This window comes from Oncorhynchus tshawytscha, linkage group LG33 (genome assembly GCF_018296145.1).
Source record: "Oncorhynchus tshawytscha isolate Ot180627B linkage group LG33, Otsh_v2.0, whole genome shotgun sequence".
NCBI classification, from domain to species: domain Eukaryota; kingdom Metazoa; phylum Chordata; class Actinopteri; order Salmoniformes; family Salmonidae; genus Oncorhynchus; species Oncorhynchus tshawytscha.
The window spans coordinates 31,203,282-31,230,218 of record NC_056461.1 but is presented as its reverse complement, the minus strand read 5'-3'; the positions used below and the strand labels follow the sequence as shown (position 1 = coordinate 31,230,218).

General features: G+C 42.9%; 2 protein-coding genes across 5 annotated transcripts in view; both read left to right on the top strand.

The window, feature by feature from the left end:
* Nucleotides 1-12: 12 nt before the first annotated feature.
* LOC112231163 (leucine repeat adapter protein 25) lies at nt 13-2,583 on the top strand. The gene is made up of 3 exons (XM_024397754.2): nt 13-929; nt 1,184-1,444; nt 1,758-2,583. Exons 2-3 carry the CDS (start codon nt 1,193-1,195, stop codon nt 2,040-2,042), a joined length of 537 nt encoding a protein of 178 aa, XP_024253522.1. The 5' UTR covers nt 13-929; nt 1,184-1,192; the 3' UTR covers nt 2,043-2,583.
* Nucleotides 2,584-5,930: 3,347 nt separating this feature from the next.
* Nucleotides 5,931-26,937, top strand: part of LOC112231160 (EH domain-binding protein 1-like protein 1) — a 35,993-nt gene continuing 14,986 nt past the window's right edge. The window contains exons 1-12 of one of the 4 annotated variants that reach the window (XM_024397749.2): nt 5,931-6,702; nt 19,651-19,708; nt 19,830-19,925; nt 20,081-20,134; nt 20,263-20,441; nt 20,560-20,699; nt 23,500-23,556; nt 23,697-23,871; nt 24,608-25,099; nt 25,430-25,697; nt 25,860-26,260; nt 26,400-26,870. In XM_024397749.2, the coding sequence (XP_024253517.2) occupies nt 6,599-6,702; nt 19,651-19,708; nt 19,830-19,925; nt 20,081-20,134; nt 20,263-20,441; nt 20,560-20,699; nt 23,500-23,556; nt 23,697-23,871; nt 24,608-25,099; nt 25,430-25,697; nt 25,860-26,260; nt 26,400-26,870 (2,495 nt within the window). In that variant the 5' untranslated portion in view covers nt 5,931-6,598. Of the gene's footprint in view, nt 6,703-19,650; nt 19,709-19,829; nt 19,926-20,080; nt 20,135-20,262; nt 20,442-20,559; nt 20,700-23,499; nt 23,557-23,696; nt 23,872-24,607; nt 25,100-25,429; nt 26,261-26,399; nt 26,871-26,937 lie in introns of all 4 variants that reach the window. The other 3 variants (XM_024397747.2, XM_024397750.2, XM_024397751.2) reach the window with 3 other exon arrangements.

The window sequence follows — 26,937 nt, the reverse complement described above, 5'->3', positions numbered from 1 at the left end:
GTAATTTTATGGTGTCGCAATCTATTTATACTAGAAGATATTTGTAATATTCACTAGTGGGACTTTCCTACTTTTTAACAAATAGTGTTGGCGCAACTAAGGATGTTTTTGATAAGAGACTTGATGGAGGCATAATGATATTTGCTGTGATGTAGTACTGAACGAATTTCAGTGTGTTGTAATGGTGGATATTTCTTGATTTGGGAGTTGTAGTATAAATATAATTCAAGGCAACAAATACAATACAAATGCCCCACGAATTGGGGTATCACGTGTGACTAACACATTTCCCGCCTTGTGTCAGTCAGTGTAATATTGTAAATGCCGGAACTCTATGGAAAGATGCACCATTCATCCAAGCTAAGTCTAAATCGTGCTAGTGCTGTCTGACCACGTGTGACGAAAGTAGGAATGTACTGATGGAGATAGATCCATAGTTCCCTCCCCGATTTAATTGTGGGGACAATTGAAATATTCAGTATTTCTGGATGGCAAGATTGGGTGGGAGTTTTCAGTGGTTTTGTCTTGAGGTTAGACATTTGGAAATGGGTTAAGGTAAAGATTTTGGTATTGCTAGAATGAAATAAAACGCCAACCTCGTTTCGGAATTATCGTTACAAAGGACGTACTGTTTCCTCTCTCCCCAAATATAGTGTGTTTTGGAAGCGGTGCAGCGCCTCGGTCTCGCTGCGATGAAGTGGGACGGGGAGGGGATATTATCCAGGGCGAGGTTGGCAGTTGAGACAGGAAAGCGTAGTGGGAAACAAATCAAGGACATCAGACATGAATTCATCCTGGTAACATTTGCATAGGCTTCCGTTATGTTTTCATTGTCAAAGCAGTTTTTCATCCACACTACGATGGATGCTGTGTGCATGGCGCATCTATTGTGCTACTGAGGACTCGTTGGAAATACAATCGGACTGAAGGTGACGCAACGTATTTTTATTGAAACTATACATTCTCTCTACATTTGCGACATGTTCTGTTAAACGCTCATCGGTGGATTGCTGATTTGAGACTAGGCTATAGCCGACTTTTTCGAAATTATCACAAACTGTACTTGATAGTGGACTTCCGTTATTGAATCCGTATGTTCTTTATGATTTCATATTTCTGGCAGTTATATTATAGCATATAATAAGACGCGTGGAAGTAAACAAATATATATACATTGATACAGAGGTAGAAAATGAACGGGTTCCAGACCAGTCCTCCTGAATGTCCAGACAGCGTCTGTTTAATCGAAGGACTACCCCCTTTGCCAAAAGGCCTCAGCGGCATCCTGAACTCCAGTGGTGGCTCATGGAGGGACATCAAAAAAGTCTACAGTAAACTGACAAGCATTCAGGCCGACATTAGCAAGTCTACAGTGATCGACTCTCTCGGCCGCAGCAAGCCTGCAAGTCTGGACGCAGGGCTCGCAGTGCTGCGCGAAGAAATGGTTGGACATTATTTTGAGTTGATTTTATTTTATTATTTATCGTAAGAAATGTAAAAAACATACTGAAATTTGATAAACAGAAATACATACAATATTTTGATAATTTCTCACAGCTTTTTGTCTTTGATTATTGTCAGCAAATAACATATCTAGAGAACATCCTGAAATAATAGTGTTATTTTATTTAATCAGCTGCTATTTCTGCTCAATTTACCTACATGTGTTATTGTTAATTTGTATTAAATTGACAACGTTTATATAGTTAATGTATGAGATTATTGACACAATTATCCTTTCCTGTTGTGTGTCCTAGGTGGGCCTCAGACAGTTGGACATGTCTCTGCACTGTCAGCTGTGGTCTCTCTATGAGTCCATCCAGGAGTACAAGGGAGCCTTTCAGGACATCTCCAACTCTCTGCTGTCAGAGAGCAGCATCACTACAGAAAATAGTTACTCTGAGGAAGAGGATGATTATGAAGAGGAGGAGAACGATGGTGATAATGTACCTCAGAAGCTACCTGGCACTTCACTGACTCTCCAGTCAACTCAAAACTCCCAGGACCAATGGATCAAAGAGTCTTTCCACATTTCCTTATAAACCAACTCATATTTTTTCCTGTATTTACATAATATAATCTGTTTCCTGTTTTGTATAGCTGTTTTATTATTTATTATACTTGTACCCAGCTAGCTAGGTTATTGGCAGAAAAACATTTTTATACTGGTGCCCTACTGATGAACTGTCTCCATCACACAAGGAGCTGACATTTTCAACAAAACCTTGTTACTATACGATCCTTCGTTAAAGAGACCTTGCTTGTTGATTTGGACTAATTGTGTGTATCTTGAAAACACAAGCCAATTAAGCCATATTTCAAATACCTGATGATTTATTTATATATATACATACATATATGCTTGTAAATGCCTTGTAATTTACTCCTTCATCGGAGTAAAACAGATTTTTCTCTAAATATAATTTTCTTCTCTACAATTTTAAGATTGAATGTAAATCTTAGACACATAGTCACATACACACAATGTCAGTATTTTTCTTTTTTGTTTGTTGTGATGGGAAGTTTATGTATTGAGCTTTTTTAATATCTTGGCATAAAAATAAAAAATGCTATGGACAGTAACCATGTCTTTTAAGTCAAATCTACACTACTTCAATGGTCCTTAATGGGTCCAGCTCAACTGTAATATATTGGTTTGGAAAGGGGTTATTGACATACTCTAACCACTAGATGGCAACATTTGTTGTGACAGATATCAGCATCTGTTCCACATGTAGAAAACCTGAAAAATCTTGTTTCCCAAGGTGAAGTCAGAAAGCCCTTTAGTTCCAAAAACTGTACTTTTGTTCTTGTGTTTCTGGCTCACGGCAGAGTATACATTTTGATAACCATGGAAGTGTGCCTTTTTGATAACCGTGGAAGTGTGTCTTTTTGATAACCATGGAAGTGTGCCTTTTTGATAACCGTGGAAGTGTGTCTTTTTGATAACCATGGAAGTGTGTCTTTTTGATAACCATGGAAGTGTGCCTTTTTGATAACCATGGAAGTGTGCCTTTTTGATAACCGTGGAAGTGTGCCTTTTTGATAACTGTGGAAGTGTGCCTTTTTGCATCTAACTATTACTTACAGTATCTCACAGGAGAAGTTATGTGGATGCCATTGATATCATTGTTTAGCCCTTTAAAGTTACATGACTGTACTTTTGCATTTTTTTGATTCCTGAGAGCACCACTCTGACTGTCTGGCCATTATAAACAAACCATTCCAGCCACACATGGACTTATTAGGTAATGATCCCTGTTCTCTCCCCAGGGTAGGAGGAGGAGTCCAGAACACAGTAGCTGTAAAACATTCAACTACCATCATAATGCCTTCCTTACTAACGGAATTAGCCCCGAACATCTAGTGTTTCTACTTATTTAGTGGTTGAAATAGAATTTGAATAAAACATAAACGTCTTGTTTAAACTTAAAAACACCATAATGTTTTGTGTAAAGGAAGGTTAGAGGAATACAACCAGGACATCCCAGGTCATTTATCTTGCTAGCTTGCCATTATATTTAGTATTAAGGCAATGTGTAGGACAACTCATCAACATCAAGCAATAATAGCAGAGGCTTATACCAGTAGGCCCGGCTTATTGTTGTCTCCACATAGTTCCTTCCATTCTCTGCCACACTTCCATATATATTACATAGACATTATGCCAGCATAACTAGAATGGAATAACTTCTGTAATTACAGTCTAATAAGTATATTAGTACACACAGAGTCAGTATGTTTTCTTTTAAGACAGAATCAAAAGTAATGGCAGCAAATGCTAAGGTCAGAGCAGCAAGTGTACTCTTAGAAAAAAAGGTGCTATCTAGAACCTAAAATAGTTATTAGGCTGTCCTCATAGCAGAACCCATTGAATAACCCTTTTTGTTTCCAGGTACAACTCTTTTGGTTCAATGTAGAACCCTTTAAACAGAGGGTTCTACATAGAACCCAAAATAGTTCTACCTGGGACCAAAATGTGTTCTCGTATGGGGACAGTTGAAGAACCCTTTTTTCTAAGTGTGTACTGCTTAACACAGTAACTGGTGACAGGAATTACATTAATAGATCAACTCTACCTTTGAGCAAGCTACGTTACAGATCCACTAGCCACCAGGAAATGACTAATTGAAAACAGGAAGCCCCATACATGCCTCAGACATCCATGATCATTTTCCTAATAGCCACAGAGCAAGGCCACTTTACTGCAACCTTTGATTGTATTTTCGTTATAACGGTCTCTGAAATATTTTTACCTTTGGTGGTCAGTTCCCATTTCAATAATTGTATTTACTATTCATAGAGCAACAGAACATGAAAACAGGGGTGAGAGCTTTTACATTCCTACTACATCACTGTCAGACTGATAAATGACAGACATTAATTACTTCCATCCACTCAGCTGACAGGAGGATCTGCATCATCACGATGATGATGACGCCCTAACATAAACCAGATACTTCGAAGAGGGCAAATATTTTCCAGAGTGGTATAACTTCTAACTTAATTTTTATCACTATGATTGGATTTGTTGGTATTTATTTGTACTGTTAAATAGGCTATCTGTGTTGATGTCATCAGACATGTCATCAATTAGGCTAGCCTTTGCCTTCTTTGACCTTAAGAGGAGAAGGGCCTCAATTAATAGCCTAACGATAATGGATCAAATTAAAACAATCCATTGTTCACTCTTAGCGGAATCCTAAAGTTACTAGGCACTCATTTTCTATAAACCATGATAAGGGAGATATTCAATGTGATCTTTCAAGTAATACAGCACATTAAAACGGGTGAGAGCTTTTACATTCCTTGTAGAAAGTCCCATGTATTTCTATAAATAGGCCACACACAGCTGCGGGACGTAGGGGTGCTGAGGGTGCTGTAGCACCCCCTACAAAAATCTCTATTCAATTTAAAAAATGAAGTAGTGCACTAGGCCTTTTACTAGTCCTGTATTAGCTGACCGATTTAACCACTTGTAGCGTGAGCATGAAAACAAATGTAATGTGGCTTCAACTCAGTTTATGATAGTTAACCTACAGTCTGAGCAAAGATAAATTAGACAAGTCCTCTGCTCATTTCAGGTCATTACCTGGCCTTATGACTCTCAGACACTGATAGTGATGTGTTTGCTGCTTGAGTCAAGATAAATAACATGTTGACTCATGACTTACACATCCGCTGCTGCCTGGCAGAACACTCACTCTGTCTCAGTGAACAAGGTGGGGTTGAGTTAGGAAACTCTTGGCTCTAGCCAGCTGTCTACTTCACTGATCTCTTCCCTGAATACTGTAAAACATTATTAGTGTAGTTCCATATGTTAAGTAATGACATTCTGAACATAATCAGGCTCAATAAATGTATATAACTCCTAGTCATAACATGCCTTGATTTTTTTTATAGCCTGTGATCGATTGTGCATCCTCTCTGTCAATGTTGTTATAAGACTATTGCAAAGAGGAAAGGAAAGGTACATAGCTGCTGTGTTCCACGTGTAGGCTGTACCACACTTCTCTGTCCCCAGCTGCCTCTGTCCACCCACCCCTCCCTCTTCTCCTTCCAAAAATATACTCCACACAGCTATGGAAAATCCCTATGCATGGCTACTTCGAATACCCGTTGGGACAGGATCTCTCTTCATGGAAAATCATGCATCATCTTATTGCCCAATGTGCGTTTGGCCCAAATTGAATCACAAACCGTTTAGATCAGTAAGGAAATTAAAGGATGTTCTTAAAATGTAAATCAAATATTAGGATAAAAGTGTCAAAATAGGCAAGAGCACATTACAAATGGATACAATGTATACTGCAGAGAACAGTGCCAATAATAGTTTGAGTGAACAATTCAGGACAAAGTATTAATTTTGAATATACTTCAGAAAAGTTGGATAAGTGTCATCTGACTCGTTAACGGTCATCATACTGACAGTGGCATCGTACCATGGACGGAATCCAAAGTCTGAAATGTTATTGTTTACTGGTATACGGATAGGCAAAAAGAAGATAAAAGACAGGGAATTTTGCATAGTGCCGCGTCATCAATGCTTTGCAACCGCTCCCCTTCTTTATCTGCAGCCTACAGACTCAACAAATGATACCACTTGGAGAGTTTATTGCACTGTCAGTATAACGTAACCTAAAATGTGTTATGGTGGCTTTATCGGACAGTTTTATTTCCCTGGCTGGGCGAAGGACAGCTATTATATACCTGGATGAATTGTCGACACTGTATTTTAACTCGGGAATGCATATTGTGGACTAGCAGTTGCATTTAGGATATTTGTTTTCCCTTATTCTGACCATGTGGAAGTGTTGAAATGCGCACGACAGTGGATTCGGTTCCGCTTATAAATACTGTATTTAATAATTACGGTAGTTCCGTGCTACATGTTTTTTTTATTCGATGCGTTTAGTTGATGGCGACAGTTTTATGTGACTCAACTCAACTTCTTCACCTGCGGCTGTTCCCTTTGAACACGGTCAGCTTGAAGACAACGGTTTTACACACCACGAACTGTCATTGAACAACCATCCCGAAAGGAGTTACAAGAGAGTGGAACTTACTTTCTAAAACTTTGTAATACCTCAACCAAATTATGACTTCGGTTTGGAAAAGATTACAACGCGTTGGCAAGAAAGCTTCAAAATTCCAGTTTGTGGCGTCTTATCAAGAACTTGTGTTGGAATGCACGAAGAAATGGTAGGTTATGTCATTTATTTAGGTTAAACGAACTAATTTTCACAACATCCCATTGACCCACGTTATCTATCTGCTCCCGTGAAGGGCGTTTCTCCTTGTAATATTTCTACTTTAATGTTAGGTTTGCGCAGCCTACCACCATGGACACTGCTTTAGGCATCCTTGTCAAGAACCTATTCCATTTATTTGATCCAAACCATAACGGACCGTATTCCATTTCCGTACTAGTGACAACAGAGTTACAGGAAGAGCGCAGAATGCGGTTAGTTCGTTGTTTCCTCTGAAACAGTAATATGAATAAGAGTGAGCTGTGAGCTGTCGTCACTAGCTACCACAACCACAAAGTCATAATGATGGATAAACTCTGCCTGTTTCTCCAATTGTTATATTTAAATTATTATTTTAAACCTAACATTTAACGTTAACCACATTGCTACCCTTGCCATAAATGAAGACCAATGTTTTTTTTTACTCTATAGCCAATGTTGTGGCTGTGAAATCGAATTGAGCCTCTACATTTCCGCGTGTATTGTAATTATAGTAGGCTATGAGCACAGGATAAACACTATTTTCACGCCACTTGATACCAACGAGACTTTTGTCGTAACAGGTTAGAACTTACGCAACAGTTCAGGAGAATTAAAGTAGCAGGTTAGGAGGCAGAGGTTAAGGTTAGTAAAATATATATGGTTTGCAAAAAATACTCTCCTAACTTGCTACGAAGATCACTGAAGTATCGAATTGGCTTGAAAAGACTGTGTCCCATAGGCACAGGTCTACTGTAGATGTAATGCACACAATAGGCATCGATACTCCTACCACAAGCCTACCTCATCACTGTCAGACTGATAAATAACAGACATTACTCAGTTCACTCAGCTGACAGGAGAATCTCTATCATGATGATGATGCCCTGTCATGGCCAGATACTGGGAAACAGGGCAAATGTTTTCAAAAGTGATATCACATCTAACTTCATTTGTTTCACTATGATTGGATTTGTTGGTATTTATTTGTACTGTTAATTAGGCTATCTGTGTTGATGTCATCATACATGTCATCAATTAGGCTAGCCTTTGCCTAGTTTGATCTTAAGAGGAGAAGGGCCTCATAATTGATTCAATTAAAACAATGCTTTCTTCACTCTTAGCGAAATCCGAAAGTTACTACGTACTTATTTTCTGTCAACCATGATAAGGGAGATCTTTCAATGTGATCTTTCAAGATTGTTCAATGAGTGTCTGAGTTGCACCACAGTAGACTACACAATAATGTCATTTGTAAACAGGCCTGCCAGCCATGCCATGTCCTTGCGTATTCTGTCATGTTCCAACAGAGCAAAAGCATGTGCTATTGTGTACTGTACAGTAGTGTGACTATATCATTCTTTCTTAGCAGATAAGATTTCAACTTGGACTAAAACATAGACCATTTGAAATCCTATACAACGTCCGCACATTGAACCTTGGAGTGTTGAGCCCCATCAGGGTGATGGATCAATTCAAATCACATTTTATTTGCTGCATGTGCCCGAATACAACAGGTCTAGACTTAATCATGAAACGCTTATTCACGAGCCCTTTCCCAGCAACGCAGAGTTAATATGAAAAAACAAAGGAAATATTAACACAATAAAATAACAATAACTGGCGTACCGAGTCAATGTGCAGGGTAGTTTTGTATTTGTATTTTGTATTTATTATGGTTCTGTCACTTTCTGACCTTAGTTCCTTTGTTTTGTCTTTTGTTTTAGTATGGTCAGGGTGTGAGTTGGGTGACTTGTCTATGTTAGTTTTTCTATGATTTTCTATTTCTGTGTTTGGCCTGGTATGGTTCTCAATCAGAGGCAGCTGTCAATCATTGTCCCTGATTGAGAACCATATTTAGGTAGCCTGTTTTCCATTGTGTTTTGTGGGTGGTTGTTTCCTGTTTAGTGTTTTTGTTTCACCTTTCAGGACTGTTTGAGTGTCATGTTTGTTGGTTTGTCTAGTGTTGCGTATTTCATTAAATAATATGAACACTTACCACGCTGCAACTTGGTCCTCTCCTTCTCCAGACGACAAGCATTACAGGTTCCCCATTAGTTAGGCAGCAGCTACTCTTCCTGGGGTTTATTATGGTTCCCCATTAGTTAGGCAGCAGCTACTCTTCCTGGGGTTTATTATGCTTCCCCATTAGTTAGGCAGCAGCTACACTTCCTGGGGTTTATTATGGTTCCCCATTAGTTAGGCAGCAGCTACTCTTCCTGGGGTCCAGCAAAATTAAGAATGTTATACACATTTTAAAACATTACAATACATTCATTACAGAATTCACAACACTCTAAGTGCGTGCCCTCAGGCCCATACTCCACTACCACATATCTACAACACAAAATCCAATGTATACGTGTGTGTATCAGGTGTGTGTATGCATGTGTCTCTGCCTATGTTTGTGTTGCTTCACAGTGCGCCTCCCATAGTCTGTTCTGGACTTGGGGACTGTGAGGAGACCTTTAGTGGCATGTATTGTGGGGTATGCATGGGTGTCTAAGCTGTGTGCTAGTAGATTAAACAGATAGCTCGGTACTTTCAACATGTCAATACCTCTCACAAATACAAGTAATCTCTTCTCTACTTTGAGTCAGGAGAGATTGACATACATATTATTCATGTTTGCTCTCTGTGTACATCCAAGGGCCAGCTGTGCTGACCTGTTCTGAGCCAACTGCAATTGTCCTAAGTCCCTCTTTGTGGTGCCTGACCACACGACTGAACAGTAGTCCAGGTGCGACTAAACTAGAGCCTGTAGAACCTGCCTTGTTGATAGTGCTGTTAAGAAGGGAGAGTAGCGCTTTATTATGGACAGACTTTAGTGAATGATTTGTCCCAAATACAATGCTTTTAGTTTTTGAAATAGTTTTTGAAATATTTAGGGCTAACTTATTCCTAACTTATTCCTGAAACTAACTGTAGCTCTCTGTTAATTGTTGCAGTCATTTCAGTTGCTGTAGCAGCTGACGTGTATAGTGTTGAGTCATCCGCATACAGAGACAAACTGGCATTACTCAAAGCCAGTGGCATGTCATTAAAGCCCTTCTTACATCAGCTGATATCTGATGTAAGATTGAAAAAAAGGTAATCAAATTTCAAATCAAATTTATTTATATAGCCCTTCGTACATCAGCTGATATCTCAAAGTGATGTACAGAAACCCAGCCTAAAACCCCAAACAGCAAGCAATGCAGGTGTAGAAAAACGGTGGCTAGGAAAAACTCCCTAGAAAGGCCAAAACCTAGGAAGAAACCTAGAGAGGAACCAGGCTATGTGGGGTGGCCAGTCCTCTTCTGGCTGTGCCGGGTGGAGATTATAACAGAACATGGCCAAGATGTTCAAATGTTCATAAATGACCAGCATGGTCAAATAATAATAATCACAGGCAGAACAGTTGAAACTGGAGCAGCAGCACAGCCAGGTGGACTGGGGACAGCAAGGAGTCATCATGCCCGGTAGTCCTGAAACATGGTCCTAGGGCTCAGGTCCTCCGAGAGAGAGAAAGAAAGAGAGAATTAGAGAGAGCATACTTAAATTCACGCAGGACACCGGATAGGACAGGAGAAGTACTCCAGATAAAACAAACTGACCCTAGCCCCCCCGACAGATAAACTACTGCAGCATAAATACTGGAGGCTGAGACAGGAGGGGGCAGGAGACACTGTGGCCTCATCCGATGACACCCCCGGACAGGGCCAAACAGGAAGGATATAATCCCACCCACTTTGCCAAAGCACAGCCCCCACACCACTAGAGGGATATCTTCAACCACCAACTTACCATCCTGAGACAAGGCTGAGTATAGCCCACAAAGATCTCCGCCACGGCACAGGGGGGGGGCGCCAACCCAGACAGGAAGATCACATCAGTGACTCAACCCACTCAAGTGACGCACCCCTCCTAGGGACGGCATGAAAGAGCACCAGTAAGCCAGTGACTCAGCCCCTGTAATAGGGTTAGAGGCAGAGAATCCCAGTGGAGGAGAACCGGCCAGACAGACAGCAAGGGCAGTTCGTTGCTCCAGAGCCTTTCCGTTCACCTTCCCACTCCTGGGCCAGACTACACTCAATCATATGACCCACTGAAGAGATGAGTCTTCAGTAAAGACTTAAAGGTTGAGACAGAGTTTGTGTCTCTCACATTGTTAGGCAGACCATTCCATAAAAATGTAGCTCTAGAGGAGAAAGCCCTGCCTCCAGCTGTTTGCTTAGAAATTCTAGGGACAATTAGGAGGCCTGCGTCCTGTGACCGTAGCATACGTGTAGGTATGTACGGCAGGACCAAATCAGAGAGATAGGTAGGAGCAAGGCCATTTAATGCTTTGTTGGTTAGCAGTAAAACCTTGAAATCAGCCCTTGCCTTGACAGGAAACCAGTGTAGGGAGGCTAGCACTGGAGTAATATGATAAAATTTTTTGGTTCTAGTCAGGATTCTAGCAGCCGTATTTAGCACTAACTGAAGTTTATTTAGTGCTTTATCCGGGTAGCCGGAAAGTAGAGCATTGCAGTAGTCTAACCTAGAAGTGACAAAAGCATGGATTAATTTTTCTGCGTCATTTTTGGACCGAAAGTTTCTGATTTTTGCAATGTTACGTAGATGGAAAAAAGCTGTCCTTGAAACAGTCTTGATATGTTCTTCAAAAGAGAGATCAGGGTCCAGAGTAACACCGAGGTCCTTCACAGTTTTATTTGAGACGACTGTACAACCATTAAGATTAATTGTCAGATCTCTTTGTTTTTTGGGACCTAGAACAAGCATCTCTGTTTTGTCCGAGTTTAAAAGTAGAACGTTTGCAGCCATCCACTTCCTTATGTCTGAAACACATGCTTCTAGCGAGGGCAATTTTGGGGCTTCACCATGTTTCATTGAAATGTACAGCTGTGCGTCATCCGCATAGCAGTGAAAGTTAACATTATGTTTTCGAATGACATCCCCAAGAGGTAAAATATATAGTGAAAACAATAGTTGTCCTAAAACGGAACCTTGAGAAACACCGACATTTACAGTTGATTTGTCAGAGGACAAACCATTCACAGAGACAAACTGATATCTTTCCGACAGATAAGATCTAAACCAGGCCAGAACTTGTCCGTGTAGACCAATTTGGGTTTCCAATCTCTCCAAAAGAATGTGGTGATCGATGGTATCAAAAGCAGCACTAAGGTCTAGGAGCGAAAGCCATCCTCTCTTGGGGAATGCTGCTTTTTAGTTAGCTTTGCGACAGTATTAAAAAGGAATTTCAGATTGTTCTTATTTTCCTCAATTAAGTTGGAAAAATAGGATGATCGAGCAGCAGTAAGGGCTCTTCGATACTGCACGGTACTGTCTTTCCAAGCTAGTCGAAAGACTTCCAGTTTGGTGTGGCGCCATTTCCGTTCCAATTTTCTGGAAGCTTGCTTCAGAGCTCGGATAATTTCTGTATACCAGGGAGCTAGTTTCTTATGAGAAATGTTTTTAGTTTTTAGGGGTGCAACTGCATCTAGGGTATTGCGCAAGGTTAAATTGAGTTCCTCAGTTAGGTGGTTAACTGATTTTTGTCCTCTGGCGTCCTTGGGTAGACAGAGGGAGTCTGGAAGGACATCAAGGAATCTTTGTATTGTCTGTGAATTTATAGCACGACTTTTGATGTTCCTTGGTTGGGGTCTGAGCAGATTATTTGTTGCAATTGCAAACGTAATAAAATGGTGGTCCGATAGTCCAGGATTATGAGGAAAAACATTAAGATCCACAACATTTATTCCATGGGACAAAACTAGGTCCAGAGTATGACTGTGACAGTGGGTAGGTCCAGAGACATGTTGGACAAAACCCACTGAGTCGATGATGGCTCCGAAAGCCTTTTGGAGTGGGTCTGTGGACTTTTCCATGTGAATATTAAAGTCACCAAAAATTAGAATATTATCTGGTACGACTACAAGGTCCGATAGGAATTCAGGGAACTCAATGAGGAACGCTGTATATGGCCCAAGAGGCCTGTAAACAGTAGCTATAAAAAGTGATTGAGTAGGCTGCATAGATTTCATTACTAGAAGCTCAAAAGACGAAAATGTCTTTTTTTTTTTGTAAATTGAAATTTGCTATCGTAAATTTTCGCAACACCTCCACCTTTCCGGGATGCACGGGGGATATGGTCACTAGTGTAGCAAGGAGGTGAGGCCTCATTTAACACAGTAAATTCATCAGGCTTAAGCCATGTTTCAGTCAGGCCAATCACATCAAGATTATGATCAGTGATTAGTTCATTGACTATAATTGCCTTTGAAGTAAGGGTCCTAACATTAAGTAGCCCTATTTTGAGATGTGAGGTATCATGATCTCTTTCAATAATGACAGGAAGGGAGGAGGTCTTTATCCTAGTGAGATTGCTAAGGCGAACACCGCCATGTTTCGTTTTGCCCAACCTAGGACGAGGCACAGACACGGTCTCAATGGGGATAGCTGAGCTGACTACGCTGATTGTGCTGGTGGCAGACTCCACTATGCTGGCAGGCTGGCTAACAGCCTGTTGCCTGGCCTGCACCCTATTTCATTGTGGAGCTAGAGGAGTTAGAGCCCTGTCTATGTTGGTAGATAAGATGAGAGCACCCCTCCAGCTAGGATGGAGTCCGTCACTCCTCAGCAGGTCAGGCTTGGTCCTGTTTGTGGGTGAGTCCCAGAAAGAGGGCCAATTATCTACAAATTCTATCTTTTGGGAGGGGATGAAAACAGTTTTCAACCAGCGATTGAGTTGTGAGACTCTGCTGTAGAGCTCATCACTTCCCCTAACTGGGAGGGGGCCAGAGACAATTACTCGATGCCGACACATCTTTCTAGCTGATTTACATGCTGAAGCTATGTTGCGCTTGGTGATCTCTGACTGTTTCATACTAACATCGTTGGTGCCGACGTGGGTAACAATATCTCTATACTCTCTACACTTTAAAGCCAGTTTTAGCTTTAGTCAGCACCATCTTCAGATTAGCCTTAACGTCGGTAGCCCTGCCCCCTGGTAAACAGTGTATGATCGCTGGATGATTCGTTTTAAGTCTAATACTGCGGGTAATGTAGTCGCCAATGACTAGAGTTTTCAATTTGTCAGAGCTAATGGTGGGAAGCTTTGGCGTCTCAGACCCCGTAACGGGAGGAGTAGAGACAAGAGAAGGCTCGGCCTCTGACTCCAACTCGTTGCTTAATGGGGAAAACCGGTTGAAAGTTTCTGTCAGCTGAATGAGCGACACCGGTTGAGCATTCCTACAGCATTTCCCTCCAGAAACCATGAGAAAGTTGTCCGGCTGCGGGGACTGTGCGAGGGGATTTATACTCACGTTACTATCTGTACTTACTGGTGGCACAGACGCTGTTTCATCCTTTCCTACACTGAAATTACCCTTGCCTAACGATTGCGTCTGAAGCTGGGCTTGTAGCACAGCTATCCTCGCCGTAAGGCGATCGTTCTCCTGTATATTATGAGTACAGCGACTGCAATTAGAAGGCATCATGTTAATGTTACTACTTAGCTTCGGCTGTTGGAGGTCCTGACGAACCATGTCCAGATAAAGCGTCCGGAGTGAAAAAGTTGAATGGAAGAAAAAAAAGTTGAGGGAAAAAACAAAAATATAAACGGTAATTAAAAAGTAAAAACCGTAAAGTTGTCAGGTAGCAAAGTAAGGTTGGCAACAAAACGCACAGCAACACGTAAACAAGTCTGCAAGTTGTGACCGGAAATGGCGTGAAAACTAAACCCGGTAAAATACCTGCATACCGTGCATAAGCCGTGCATGGGCCTAGACAGTTGCCTGGGGAATGCCTGATTCTGCCTGGATTATGTTGGAGAGGCTTCCATTAAAGAATACCCTCTGTGTTCTGTTAGACCGGTACCTCTTTATCCACAATATAGCAGGGAGTGTAAAGCCATAACACATACATTTTTCCAGCAGCACACTATTATCGATAATGTCAAAAGCCGCACTGAAGTCTAACAAAACAGCCCCCACAATATTTTTATCATCGATTTCAGCCAACCATCAGTCATTTGTGTAAGTGCTGTGCTTGTTGAATGTCCTTCCCTATAAGCGTAAAAGTAAAGGGTAAAAGTGACTAGGCAATCATGATATACACTGCTCAAAAAAATAAAGGGACACTTAAACAACACAATGTAACTCCAAGTCAATCACACTTCTGTGAAATCAAACTGTCCACTTAGGAAGCAACACTGATTAACAAAAAATGTCACATGCTGTTGTGCAAATGGAATAGACAACAGGTGGAAATTATAGGCAATTAGCAAGACACCCCCAATAAAGGAGTGGTTCTGCAGGTGGTGACCACAGACCACTTCTCAGTTCCTATGCTTCCTGGCTGGTGTTTTGGTCACTTTTGAATGCTGGCGGTGCTTTCACTCTAGTGGTAGCATGAGACGGAGTCTACAACCCACACAAGTGGCTCAGGTAGTGCAGCTCATCCAGGATGGTACATCAATGCGAGCTGTGGCAAGAAGGTTTGCTGTGTCTGTCAGCGTAGTGTCCAGAGCAATGAGGCGCTACCAGGAGACAAGCCAGTACATCAGGAGACGTGGAGGAGGCTGTAGGAGGGCAACAACCCAGCAGCAGGACCGCTGCCTCTGCCTTTGTGCAAGGAGGAGCAGGAGGACCACTGCCAGAACCCTGCAAAATGACCTCCAGCAGGCCACAAATGTGCATGTGTCTGCTCAAACGGTCAGAAACAGACTCCATGAGGGTGGTATGAGGGCCCGACGTCCACAGGTAGGGGTTGTGCTTACAGCCCAACACCGTGCAGGTCGTTTGGCATTTGCCAGAGAACACCAAGATTGGTAAATTCGCCACTGGCGCCCTGTGCTCTTCACAGATGAAAGCAGGTTCACACTGAGCACGTGACAGACGTGACAGTCTGGAGACGCCGTGGAGAACGTTCTGTTGCCTGCAACATCCTCCAGCATGACCGGTTTGGCGGTGGGTCAGTCATGGTGTGGGGTGGCATTTCTTTGGGGGGCCGCACAGCCCTCCATGTGCTCGCCAGAGGTAGCCTGACTGCCATTAGGTACCGAGATGAGATCCTCAGACCCCTTGTGAGACCATATGCTGGTGCGGTTGGCCCTGGGTTCCTCCTAATGCAAGACAATGCTAGACCTCATGTGGCTGGAGTGTGTCAGCAGTTCCTGCAAGAGGAAGGCATTGATGCTATGGACTGGCCTGCCCGTTCCCCAGACCTGAATCCAATTGAGCACATCTGGGACATCATGTCTCGTTGCACCACAGACTGTCCAGGAGTTGGCGGATGCTTTAGTCCAGGTCTGGGAGGAGATCCCTCAGGAGACCATTCGCCACCTCATCAGGAGCATGCCCAGGCGTTGTAGGGAGGTCATACAGGCGAGTGGAGGCCACACACACTACTGAGCCTCATTTTGACTTGTTTTAAGGACATTACATCAAAGTTGGATCAGCCTGTAGTGTGGTTTTCCACTTTTTTTTGAGTGTGACTCCAAATCCAGACCTCCATTGCTTGATACATTTGATTTCCATTGATAATTTTTGTGTGATTTTGTTGTCAGCACATTCAACTATGTAAAGAAAAAAAGTATTTAATAAGAATATTTAATTCATTCAGATCTAGGATTTGTTATTTTAGTGTTCCCTTTATTTTTTTGAGCAGTGTATAATAAAAAGAGTAGCAGCAGAGTATGTGAAGAGTGTGAAAGTGTGTCGATGTGTGTGTGTGTATGTGCGTGTTGGCGTGTCAGTTTAGTATGTGTGAGTGTGTAGGTGTGTATTGGAATTTCATAGTAGCAGAGACAATTATTTATTTCAGCTTTTATTTCTTTCATCACATTCCCAGTGGGTCAGAAGTTTACACTCAACTACTATTTGATAGCATTGCCTTTAAATTGTTTAACTTGGGTCAAAAGTTTCAGGTAGCCTTCCACAATAAGTTGGTGAATTTTGGCCCATTCCTCCTGACAAAGCTGGTGTAACTGAGTTAGGTTTGTAGGCCTCCTTGCTCACACACACTTTTTCAGTTCTGCCCACAAATTCCGGGTATGTCGATATAGTTCTCGTTTTACTGTGGATACAGATACTTTTGTACCTATTTCCTCCAGCATCTTCACAAGGTCCTTTGCTGTTGTTCTGGGATTGATTTGCACTTTTCGTACCAAAGTACGTTCATCTCTAGGAGACAGAACGCGTCTCCTTCCTGAGCGGTATGATGGCGTGGTCCCATGGTGTTTATACTTGCGTACTATTGTTTGTACAGATGAACGTGGTACCTTCAGGCGTTTGGAAATTGCTCCCAAGGATGACTTGTGAAGGTCTACAATTTTTTTCTGAGGTCTTGGCTGATTTCTTTTGATTTTCCCATGATTTCAAGCAAAGAGGCACTGAGTTTGAAGGTAGGCCTTGAAATACATCCACAGGTACACCTCCAATTGACTCAAATTATGTCAAATAGCAGAAGCTTCTAAAGCGTGACATAATTTTCTGGAATTTTCCAAGCTGTTTAAAGGCACAGTCAACTTAGTGTATGTAAACTTCTGACCATTGGAATTGTGATACAGTGAATTATAAATGAAATAATCTGTCTGTAAACAATTGTTGGAAAAATTACTTGGGTCATGCACAAAGTAGATGTCCTAACTGACTTGCCAAAACTATAGTTTGTCAACAAGAAATTTGTGGAGTGGTTGAAAAATGAGTTTTAATGACTCCAACTTAAGTGTATGTAAATCTCTGACCAGTGAGTGTATGGGTAGAGTCCAGTGAGTGTGTGGGTAGAGTTCAGTGAGTGTTCATAGAGCCAGTGCAAGAATATCAGTGAGAAAGAAAAGGGTGTCAATGTAAATTGTCCAGGTGGCCTTTTGATGAACTGTTCAGCAGTCTTATGGCTTGGCGCTCAGGTACCGCTTGTAGTCTATTACTTGGGTGGCTGGAGTCTTTGACAATTTTTAGGGCCTTCCTCTGACTCCGCCTGGTATAAAGGTCCTGGATGGCAAGGAGTTCGGCCCCAGTGATGCCCTGGGCCGAACATACTACCCCCTTGCGGTCAGATGCCAAGCAGTTGCCATACAAAACAATGATGCAGAAAGTCGAGATGCTCTCAATGGTGCAGCTGTCAAAGCCACGGGAAGTAGGGATGCTGAGGGATGCAGCACCCCCTGAAAAATCTGAATAATTTCAGAATATTTAAAGAAACATTTTTGAATATAAAAAAAGTGCCCTGGGCCTTTAATAGTCCTGTAATAGCGGGCCGGTATAGCCGTCTGCAGCGTGAGGATATGAGTGACCATGAGGATTTTGAGGATCTGAGTGACCATGACAAATATCTTCAGCCTTCTGAAAAGGCATTGTCGTGCCTTTACAACTGTGTTGGTGTGTTTGGACCATGATATATCCTTAGTGATGTAAACACAGAGGAACTTGAAGCTCTCCAGTTGAACTGGGTATCACTTATAATAACACAAACATGAAGAGTGATCACACTGTCCATCTCATGTTTAGTAATAAGCTGTTTTAACATGAGAACCAATGAGGGGGAGTTTTTTGTTGTTGAGAAAGCCTTACTACTGGTTGCAGCTGTCAGGGTCAAAGTCTTCAGTCTCAACAAATGATCAGTCTTGCCTCTGGTTGAGTTTATGACAGCTGGAGCATGACACAGTGGCCTGATTTTGGTGTGAGTCATATTGGCCTCTGGTAACTCAGGAAGGAGTATGGGTGTGCTTTCTCCTGTTGTAATGGGTTTGCCTGTCCCAGTATGTCAGTCTATTTCTGTGCCCTATGATACCACAATGTTTTAAAAACAAACCCCTCCCCACCCAAACATGCCATTTGGCTCCCTTCTGCACTGTTGCTCTAACAATCCGAGACAAAACTGAATTTCCCCCTGCTTTCTATGTTCTCCTAAACAGGCTGTATTAGCCCAATGACTCTCTATGTCAGTAAGGAGTCCCCTGCACTAGAGGAACTAGTTTAAACAGGGCCTGCATTTCACGTGCGTTACAATTTACAAGCAATATTAGTGAGCAGACAGCTCACTGTATTCCAGAATAACATGATATAGTTGTAATAAAGTGGGAGGGTCTTGTTAAAACATAAACAATCAGGATGGGAGGGTCTTCAGACTGTAGATTAAAAGTGATTGAGCAATATGGGTCCTTCCCCTTGTGAGGTACCCCACCCCCAGAGGCCTCAAGAAAGCAGTGCCATTGGCCTTAATGCAGCTTCCTTCCTTTATTCCTGTGTTGCAGAAGCCCGAGCTTCTCCATCTAACAAACACAAGAGGCAAACCAAGGGTTGTAAACTTCTCCCAGTCAGTGGAGACCGAGCAACACTTGTATAATATTACACATTGAGGACCGATAGAATAGCAATATATCTGACAAACAGTCAAACATTTGTGTAGGCCTATGACATATTTCATGAATGCATTATGTAATGTAAAATAGATTCCGAGATTTACTTTAGACACACACACACACACACACACACACACACACACACACACACACACACACACACACACACACACACACATGCTGTGTCTCTTCCAGCCTTTGGGTTGTGTGTATTGGGTTCCAGCTGATTGTCTGCTATCCACCCTCTTCGTCATCTGTTGTGGAATAGAACATGTGTTAGGGCATGATTCCCTTGCGTTGTTCAGTTTGTGTAAAACAAACTTTGGAGTTAAACCACCAGGGATGACACTGACTGGGGAAGCAGTCCCGTTCTTCTCAGAAAATTGTTTCATAGCAAATAACAGAGAACTTGTGTGTTGGTGTTTGTATTTGTGTTTTTGTGGAAATTATTACATTGAAACGGCATAGAAGATAACTTATGCTGAATTATGTAAGGACTAAAATAATCTACAAAACAATTTATTGCATTTCTCACTGTTTCTTGTCTCATTGTCCCTTTTTGTTTGATTTTAGGCAACCAGATAAAGTCAGGGTGGTTTGGACCAGAAGAAATAGGCGTATGTGCTCTAAGGTAAATACTCACCCAGTTTTACTTACCTCAAATCAGCACATCTTTTATCCCACCAGGATGGCAGGGATGCATTTCCATAATTTGTATCATGTTTTGATGTAGTCTTGATCTCTCTCTTTAGCTTCATGGATGGCAGCCGGGCATCAAGAACCCCTACAGGGGGATGGTGGTTTGGCCCGTACCTGAAAACGTGGATATCTCCCTCACACTCTTCAGGGTAAATATCATCCCATGGGTATTCATGAGTACACTGCACCATAGATATTTGCTTCTGTGATAAATCATCTTTAGACATTTCTAATGTAAATTGACAACGTACAACAACATGTGTCCTTTTCCCCTGTCATTTCCATCTCTGTACTTACCCACTAGGATCCCCATTCTGATGTGTTTGAAGACAAAGACTGGACATTTGTCATTGAGAGTGTGAGTGTACTTTCTGCCTCTATCTAATACAATATCTCATAGCATTGAAATATAGAAGTTCTTTAAAGATCATCTAATGGTACCACTAAAGCCCACTGATGGATGTATCCCTGCTGCTTGCCTTGCAGGAGACAAAGGGTCAACGTAAGGTCTTGGCTGCAGTGGACGTGAATATGAAGAAGTTTGCCAGTGCCACTCCCACTCAGCAAGACCTGACATTGAAGCTGAAGCCCCTGTCTGTCAAGGTGCTGGAGGCCACTCTGAAGCTCTCCCTGTCCTGTGTGTTTCTCAGAGAGGGGAAAGCCACGTGAGTCCATCCCATAATATCCCACTAATGATAGATTCATAATTACCACTACAGTAATAACATCAGTAATGACTTCATTATGTATTTTAGATGACAATGCTGTGTTACTCTCCCACAGTGACGAAGACATGCAGAGCCTGGCCAGTCTGATGAGTGTCAAACCCACAGACATCGGTAACCTTGACGACTTCAACGAGAGTGATGAGGAGGAAGACAGGAGGTCTAGTGCTGGAGCTAGCATTAGCAAAGCTGCCGCAGGTACACTTCAATTATACACTCATACATACATCGTCAGATAAAACCTTACCTTCTTTGATGCTTTCTGTTGTTCATCTCTCTATTTGATGCTTTCCTTTCTCTCCAATAAATAATGGCATCCCCACTCTATCGCTTCATTTTTTAAAAGTCTATCTCCTGTCCCTTCTTTTTAATTCTCATTGCTTTCTTTCACCACTTTCTCTGCCAGCTCCTCTCCCTCCTGCTTGCCCGGTGCCTCCCCCGGGAAGGAGGCCTGCACCTCTAAAGAAACCCCCTGTCATAGGTACCCTGCCTCTATTCCCCTTGTTCTGTTCTTCATCTTGTTCTGGCCTAGAGCTGATGGATGCACCAGTTCCATTAGTTCCACCAGTTCCATCAGTTCTATCATTTCCATCAATTCCCCCAGTTCCATCAGTTCCATCAGTTCCCCCAGTTCCATCAGTTCTACCAGTTCCACCAGTTCCCCCAGTTCCATCAGTTCCACCAGTTCCATCAGTTCCACCAGTTCCACCAGTTCCCCAGTTCCCCCAGTTCCATCAGTTCCACCAGTTCCATCAGTTCCACCAGTTCCACCAGTTCCACCAGTTCCCTCAGTTCCACCAGTTCCATCAGTTCCCTCACTTCCACCAGTTCCATCAGTTCCCTCACTTCCACCAGTTCCATCAGTTCCCTCAGTTCCACCAGTTCCATGAATGATGCTGCCTTGACAAGTGATTACTGAAGCTTCACTTCTTTCTCAATCTGCATGATGGTACTCCCTGATTTACCTATGAATTGCTTTGAATTATTTTCAACATAAGTATCCCCCAGCAAGAGCGTGCTGTAGGATTGTCTGGCCTGTCTAATGAGAGTGATTTTGAGCAACATAGAAATGATTAGTAGCATCAACCAGGGGCACTTTTGAACCTGTTTGCTTTCGTTTAAGACTTCCAGTGTTACTGTAAGACAACAAAAATGTTCTCTGAATTATTAACAGGAAATTGTGGTTTAGAAAAAGTAAAAGCAACATCAGTGCACGTCTTAAGGCATGCCTTGTAGTATCCCACTTTCCACCAGGTCATCGCTCTCACTCATTGGTTTCTGCTATTTATCTTCCCTCTTTCCACCAGGTCATCGCTCTCACTCATTGGTTTCTGCTATTTATCTTCCCTCTTTTCACTCTCCTTTCCTTGTTGCTGCTAGTACCTGGGTCTTTTCTCAGTAGTCTCCCAGGGGCTCTGAGTGGCCCTGCAGTGGACTTGAAGCCTCTGGGTGTTAGCATCTCTCAACCCCCCTCCGACCCACAGAGAGGTACCAGACACATGGCAGTTCATAGGTCAAAGGCCACCTACTTTATCACATTAGCCATTATATGTCTTTAAGTTTGACTCATAGAGGAGTGAGTGTCTCATGCTGTAGTTTTTCTTACACTATCATATTTCTGTCCTCTCCTGTCCTTTATGACTGCTGCCCCCCCCCACCCCCCACCCCCCTCTTCCTCTACTGCAGCTCGCTCAAATGTCTTCAGACCTCAGATTGTATCAATTTATCAGCGTCCCTCCTCCCCCTCTATCTTTTCCGCTGCTGCTTCTCCTCAAGATAAAAACACTTTTACTGCCCTATCCCAGCCAGACCCACCGCTCCCGAAACCCCAGCTCCCAAACCCTGAGCCAGGTAGCCAAAGCTGATAACTTTGTGTTACTTCTGTAGTCATAGCTTGTGTAGCTTATTTCTCTTCGGTTGTATTATATTGGAGCGTGAGACAAGCTGACTTGCTGCTATGTCTTCACTCTTAATTCTGGTTGCTGAACTAATTCTATCATTTTTCTCTTCTCCCTTCCTTTGTTTACTACAATCTTTGACTTACAATTCTGTTTCTCTTTCTCGCTCCCTCTTTCTCGCTCCCTCTCTCTCTCTCTCTCTCTCTCTCTCTCTCTCTCTCCCCCCTCTCTCTCTCTGTCAATCCCCTTCATCACCTCTCTTCTCTCAGTCCGGCAGAGGGAGTGGGGGAGGCCAAGGCCTGTGTCAGGTCCCTCTGGCCTGTCCCCCTCCTATTTCTGTCCCTCTCCCAGAGATGCCATGGCCCCTGTACCCCTGTTGACTAGCCTAGACCTGGATGCCCTGTGTAACCCTCACTGTCCTCCCCTTTCCATCCCCTTCCCTAAATCCTCACCTCCTGTCAAATGTCTTTTTCTCTCACAACCCTCCAACTCCTCACCCTAACACCCACCATAAACTTGCCCTAGTTGTTGCCCCTCTCTCTCACCCTCTACCCAAGCCTGTCCCTCTGCTTCCTGCTACTGTCCCTGCCTCAGCTGTTCTCACTGCCTCCCAGTCAGGTACTGAACTAACAGGTCTCACAGCATGAAAACCATTAGGGCATGGGAGGGCAACTAGCTCCAAGACGTCAGCCTAGTTTCATCAATAAAACCATTCTGGACAGTTTGTCCCTTGCCTGACACTACCTGTTGGCAAAGCACTGAGACAACCACAATATTCCACGGCCAAATGTAGCTTTAACTCAATTCATTTCAATGCCTGTGAGCAGTGCTGAGGGCACAGTACCAATGAAGTACTTAGCTAAGAATATATCCTGCACAAAGTACCTGTTGTCTGTAGACAGAATGACACATTCTGTTGCATATGTAATGGAGTAGAACGTTCTGTTACTGCTGCCAGTAAAATATCAGTTCTAACAACACTTACATACTGTATAAATCATGTTATGCACTGTTGAGTGCCGTAATTGTACACACTGAAATAACATAATATTGTACGTTATCCCCATGACATGATGTGTGTATGTGTGCGTGTTTTACAGAGATACAGAGGGAGTTGAAGACTCTCACAGAAGAGGACTACCACAGTCCTACTCTTGGTGAGACATTCTGCCATGTTCTCGCTATATTTATACTATCAGTCTAATGTGCAAACTGTACTAATCCCAGATCACACCCCCTCGGGCCTTATTGCTTAATTATAGGATAATCTATATGTTTTACTCCCTGATTGCTCTAGGTCCGAAACTGTCAGAGCAGCAGACGGCGTCTGTGTCCAGTGAGACCGTTCCCCTGGCTCTGAGAGGGGATGAGTCTCCTCACTCCCCCAGGACCGTTGGTGCCATCAGGATCACGAACCAACAAGCCTCTGCTGAGAAAGCTGTGGGGTTGAAAGATGCCAGTACTATTAAAGGGTGAGTTCCTAGTGATGGTACACCGTACGTACAGCCACTTCACAGCTTGGACCTCACACGCTGATTTTTAAATGGAGTTGTTGCTGTCTTGTTGCTGTGTGATGTAGTAGGCAGTGGTATTCAAAGTCGGGGTCTAGTGGGGTCACTGGGGAACTGCAGCGGTGTCGGCAAAATTAACAAAAAGTAAGAGTACAGATTATTGTATGGGACAATATTCAAACATTTTTGAGAAAGATTATTTGAAAAATAATAATGAATTGAAAGTTATTTGTTTGTGTAAAAATGGCCGCTTTTGTCTCTATTGATTGCTATAAATTTTGCCTAACCATAAAATGGATGCCAATGGATACAAAAGTTTTATGGAGTGAAAGGAACCATTGCCATGATTTCAGCTTTACAGCAATAGTGCAGAGACACGCTGTAATCTGACCTCCTGCTTGAAGGATCCCTGTTGATTCATAAAGGGCAGAAATAGGCCTATGTATGGCCTCAAACAGGGAGGATTGGTAAAGAGTGGCATGTATGTCTCTAGAGTCTGGTATTTATACCCATAATTACTCACCCCCTCCCCTTTGTCTTGTTACACCTACTTTCATTTCACCTTCTATAAAGCACAACCCTCCCTAACACTACTGGTTCATGACCCTGCCAATGTGTGTGACCTGCCTGCTGTGTTCCCCGCAACCTCCCTGCTCTCAACGTCTGAGCTCTGACACCAAGTATCTTTGTTTCTCAGTTCTGGGCAAGATGGCGACCCAGCAACTGGTGTTCCTGGCCCTATTCACACAGAAGTCTCAACAGAGCTTATTCCAGCGCTCCCTCCTCCATGGCCTTTCTCTAGCCCAGAGACAGAAGCACCAGAGAGCACTACCCCTAAAGAGCCTTCTACCAACATCATGGGAGCTTTTAGTGCTGATAACATGCCATTGGCTGAAAAGAAGCCTGACTTTAAACAGAAATCCAATGAGACCAAAGAAGTGTCTTCTCAACCTGCCAAACCAGAGGACAACTCTGCCTCAACCCCGGGTGAAAAACCTTTTAGTGCAGACAAGCCGCCATTGGCTGAGCTCGACCTTGATGACATAATCATAGAGACGCCTGATCCGTCAGTCATGGCCGGTAACTTATTTTTGGAGGACAATGCAGATGAAGAAACATCAAAAGTGGGCGCAGTAAAGAGGTCACCATTCAGCACCTTGATGACTGGAATGGATCATCAGGATGGAAGGTAAGTGTGACATTCCGTAGACAAGCACACACTAACACTGTGCTGCAGTTTCATCCTTTTTCCTCATCCTCATGTGATGATGTATAATAACATGTCATCCGTACAAGCCTAAACACTATACTGGGCTATTTTACAGACACTATTTGTGTGTTTATTGAAAGCTCCTCTTTGTTTCTCCTTAACACAAAAAAATTGCAAGTGTACTCACACACGTGCACACATATACACACACACACGGACGCGCATGCACACACACACACACGCACGCACTTCTGAGAATAATATCTCTATTGATGCTCAGACCCTTAACATCAATGTCCCTTTCCACAGTGTTGAACGGACAGCTGATCCAGAGTCAACTGGAGTGCCGACATCAATGGAGCTCCACGTAGAGCACGGTCCAGTTGACACAAAGACACTTCCAGAGATTGGAAACATCACGTGTGGAGATTCAGCTGAGAAGCACGCCAAAGGCCTAGAGCAGCCCGTTGATAAGAAGCACGGGAAACAGAGCTCAGTGCCTCATTCACCTTGTTTATATGACCTCAACAGGTCAGATGAAGACAAGGAAATTTTGAAAAACATGGCAGCTCTGAAGGCAGGTCCTCCCAGCAAAGACAAGGAAATTATGAAAAGCATGGCTGCCCTGAAGGCAGGTCCTCCCAGCAAAGACAAAGAAATTATGAAAAGCATGGCTGCCCTGAAGGCAGGTCCTCCCAGCAAAGACAAGGAAATTATGAAAAACATGGCTGCTCTGAAGGCAGGTCCTCCCAGCAAAGACAAGGAAATTATGAAAAGCATGGCTGCCCTGAAGGCAGGTCCTCCCAGCAAAGACAAGGAAATTATGAAAAGCATGGCTGCCCTGAAGGCAGGTCCTCCCAGCAAAGACAAGGAAATGAAAATGCCAATCAAAGCGAAAAGGCCGTCATGGACTGAGGAGGTTATGGGCTCCAAAGAGAATGATAAGAAACAGATGGACCATCAACCCTGGGATGAGAAGGCCTCATTATCACAAGCTGATGAGCACAAATCAGCCACTCTAGAAGTTCAAGTGAACAAGAGTGTAGAGGAGTTACATAGTTCTGAATGGAACGCAGCGAAAGAGGAAGCAGGCTTTTTGGAAGAACACAGAAGAGATGCTAACTGTGTTCTGAAAGAGCGGTAAGTGAGAGCACATCTTATTAGCATTGTCCTCTCTACGAAATGTCCTTTAACCTTGTCAACCTTTCTATTGTCTAACTCTCATTTCCTCTGTCACACTCCATGTCCTGTTCCATGTCACCTTCTGTCTCTCTTTCAGTTCTTCTGACCATGTGTCATCAAAAGCAGAAACAATTCCCTTGTCAGTCAGTTTCAGTGTAGATAAAACCATAGAATTAGATGTACTATCAAACAGTAGTTATTCCATTTCTATGGGTAAAACCATGGATGCTACTCCAGTAAATCTAGAGACACCCAAAATGCCTGATCCCCCGCAATATGACGTCCTTGAACCTATGATCCAATTGAGATTCACATTATACACCATAGTTGAGGATGCAATGGAGAATGTAGAACTGCCAGAGAAGACAGACCCACAGCCTCAGCCTCCAACAGTGGCCCTGGAGCAGCCAGAGGTTCCACTCTGGAAGGCCCTGGAGGAGAAAGCTAATGATCAGGAACCAGAGCAGGACTCTGGAGAAGTGATGATCAAAGATGAAGTCCTCAGGGAGGAACAGGGGGAAGTAGATGAGAACATGTTAGTGCCAGATGTAGAATCACTGGAGACAGGGTAAGTGTGAAAGGAAGGGAGGCATCTCTATAACACTGAGAGTAATTGATGACTTCAGGGATACCCC

Excerpts from the sequence above, each read along its gene's own strand:
- LOC112231163 (XM_024397754.2), top strand. The coding sequence starts at position 1,193 with ATGAACGGGTTCCAGACCAGTCCTCCTGAATGTCCAGACAGCGTCTGT. Across the intron at positions 1,445-1,757 it reads CAGTGCTGCGCGAAGAAATG|GTGGGCCTCAGACAGTTGGA; the intron begins GTTGGACATTAT and ends TGTGTGTCCTAG.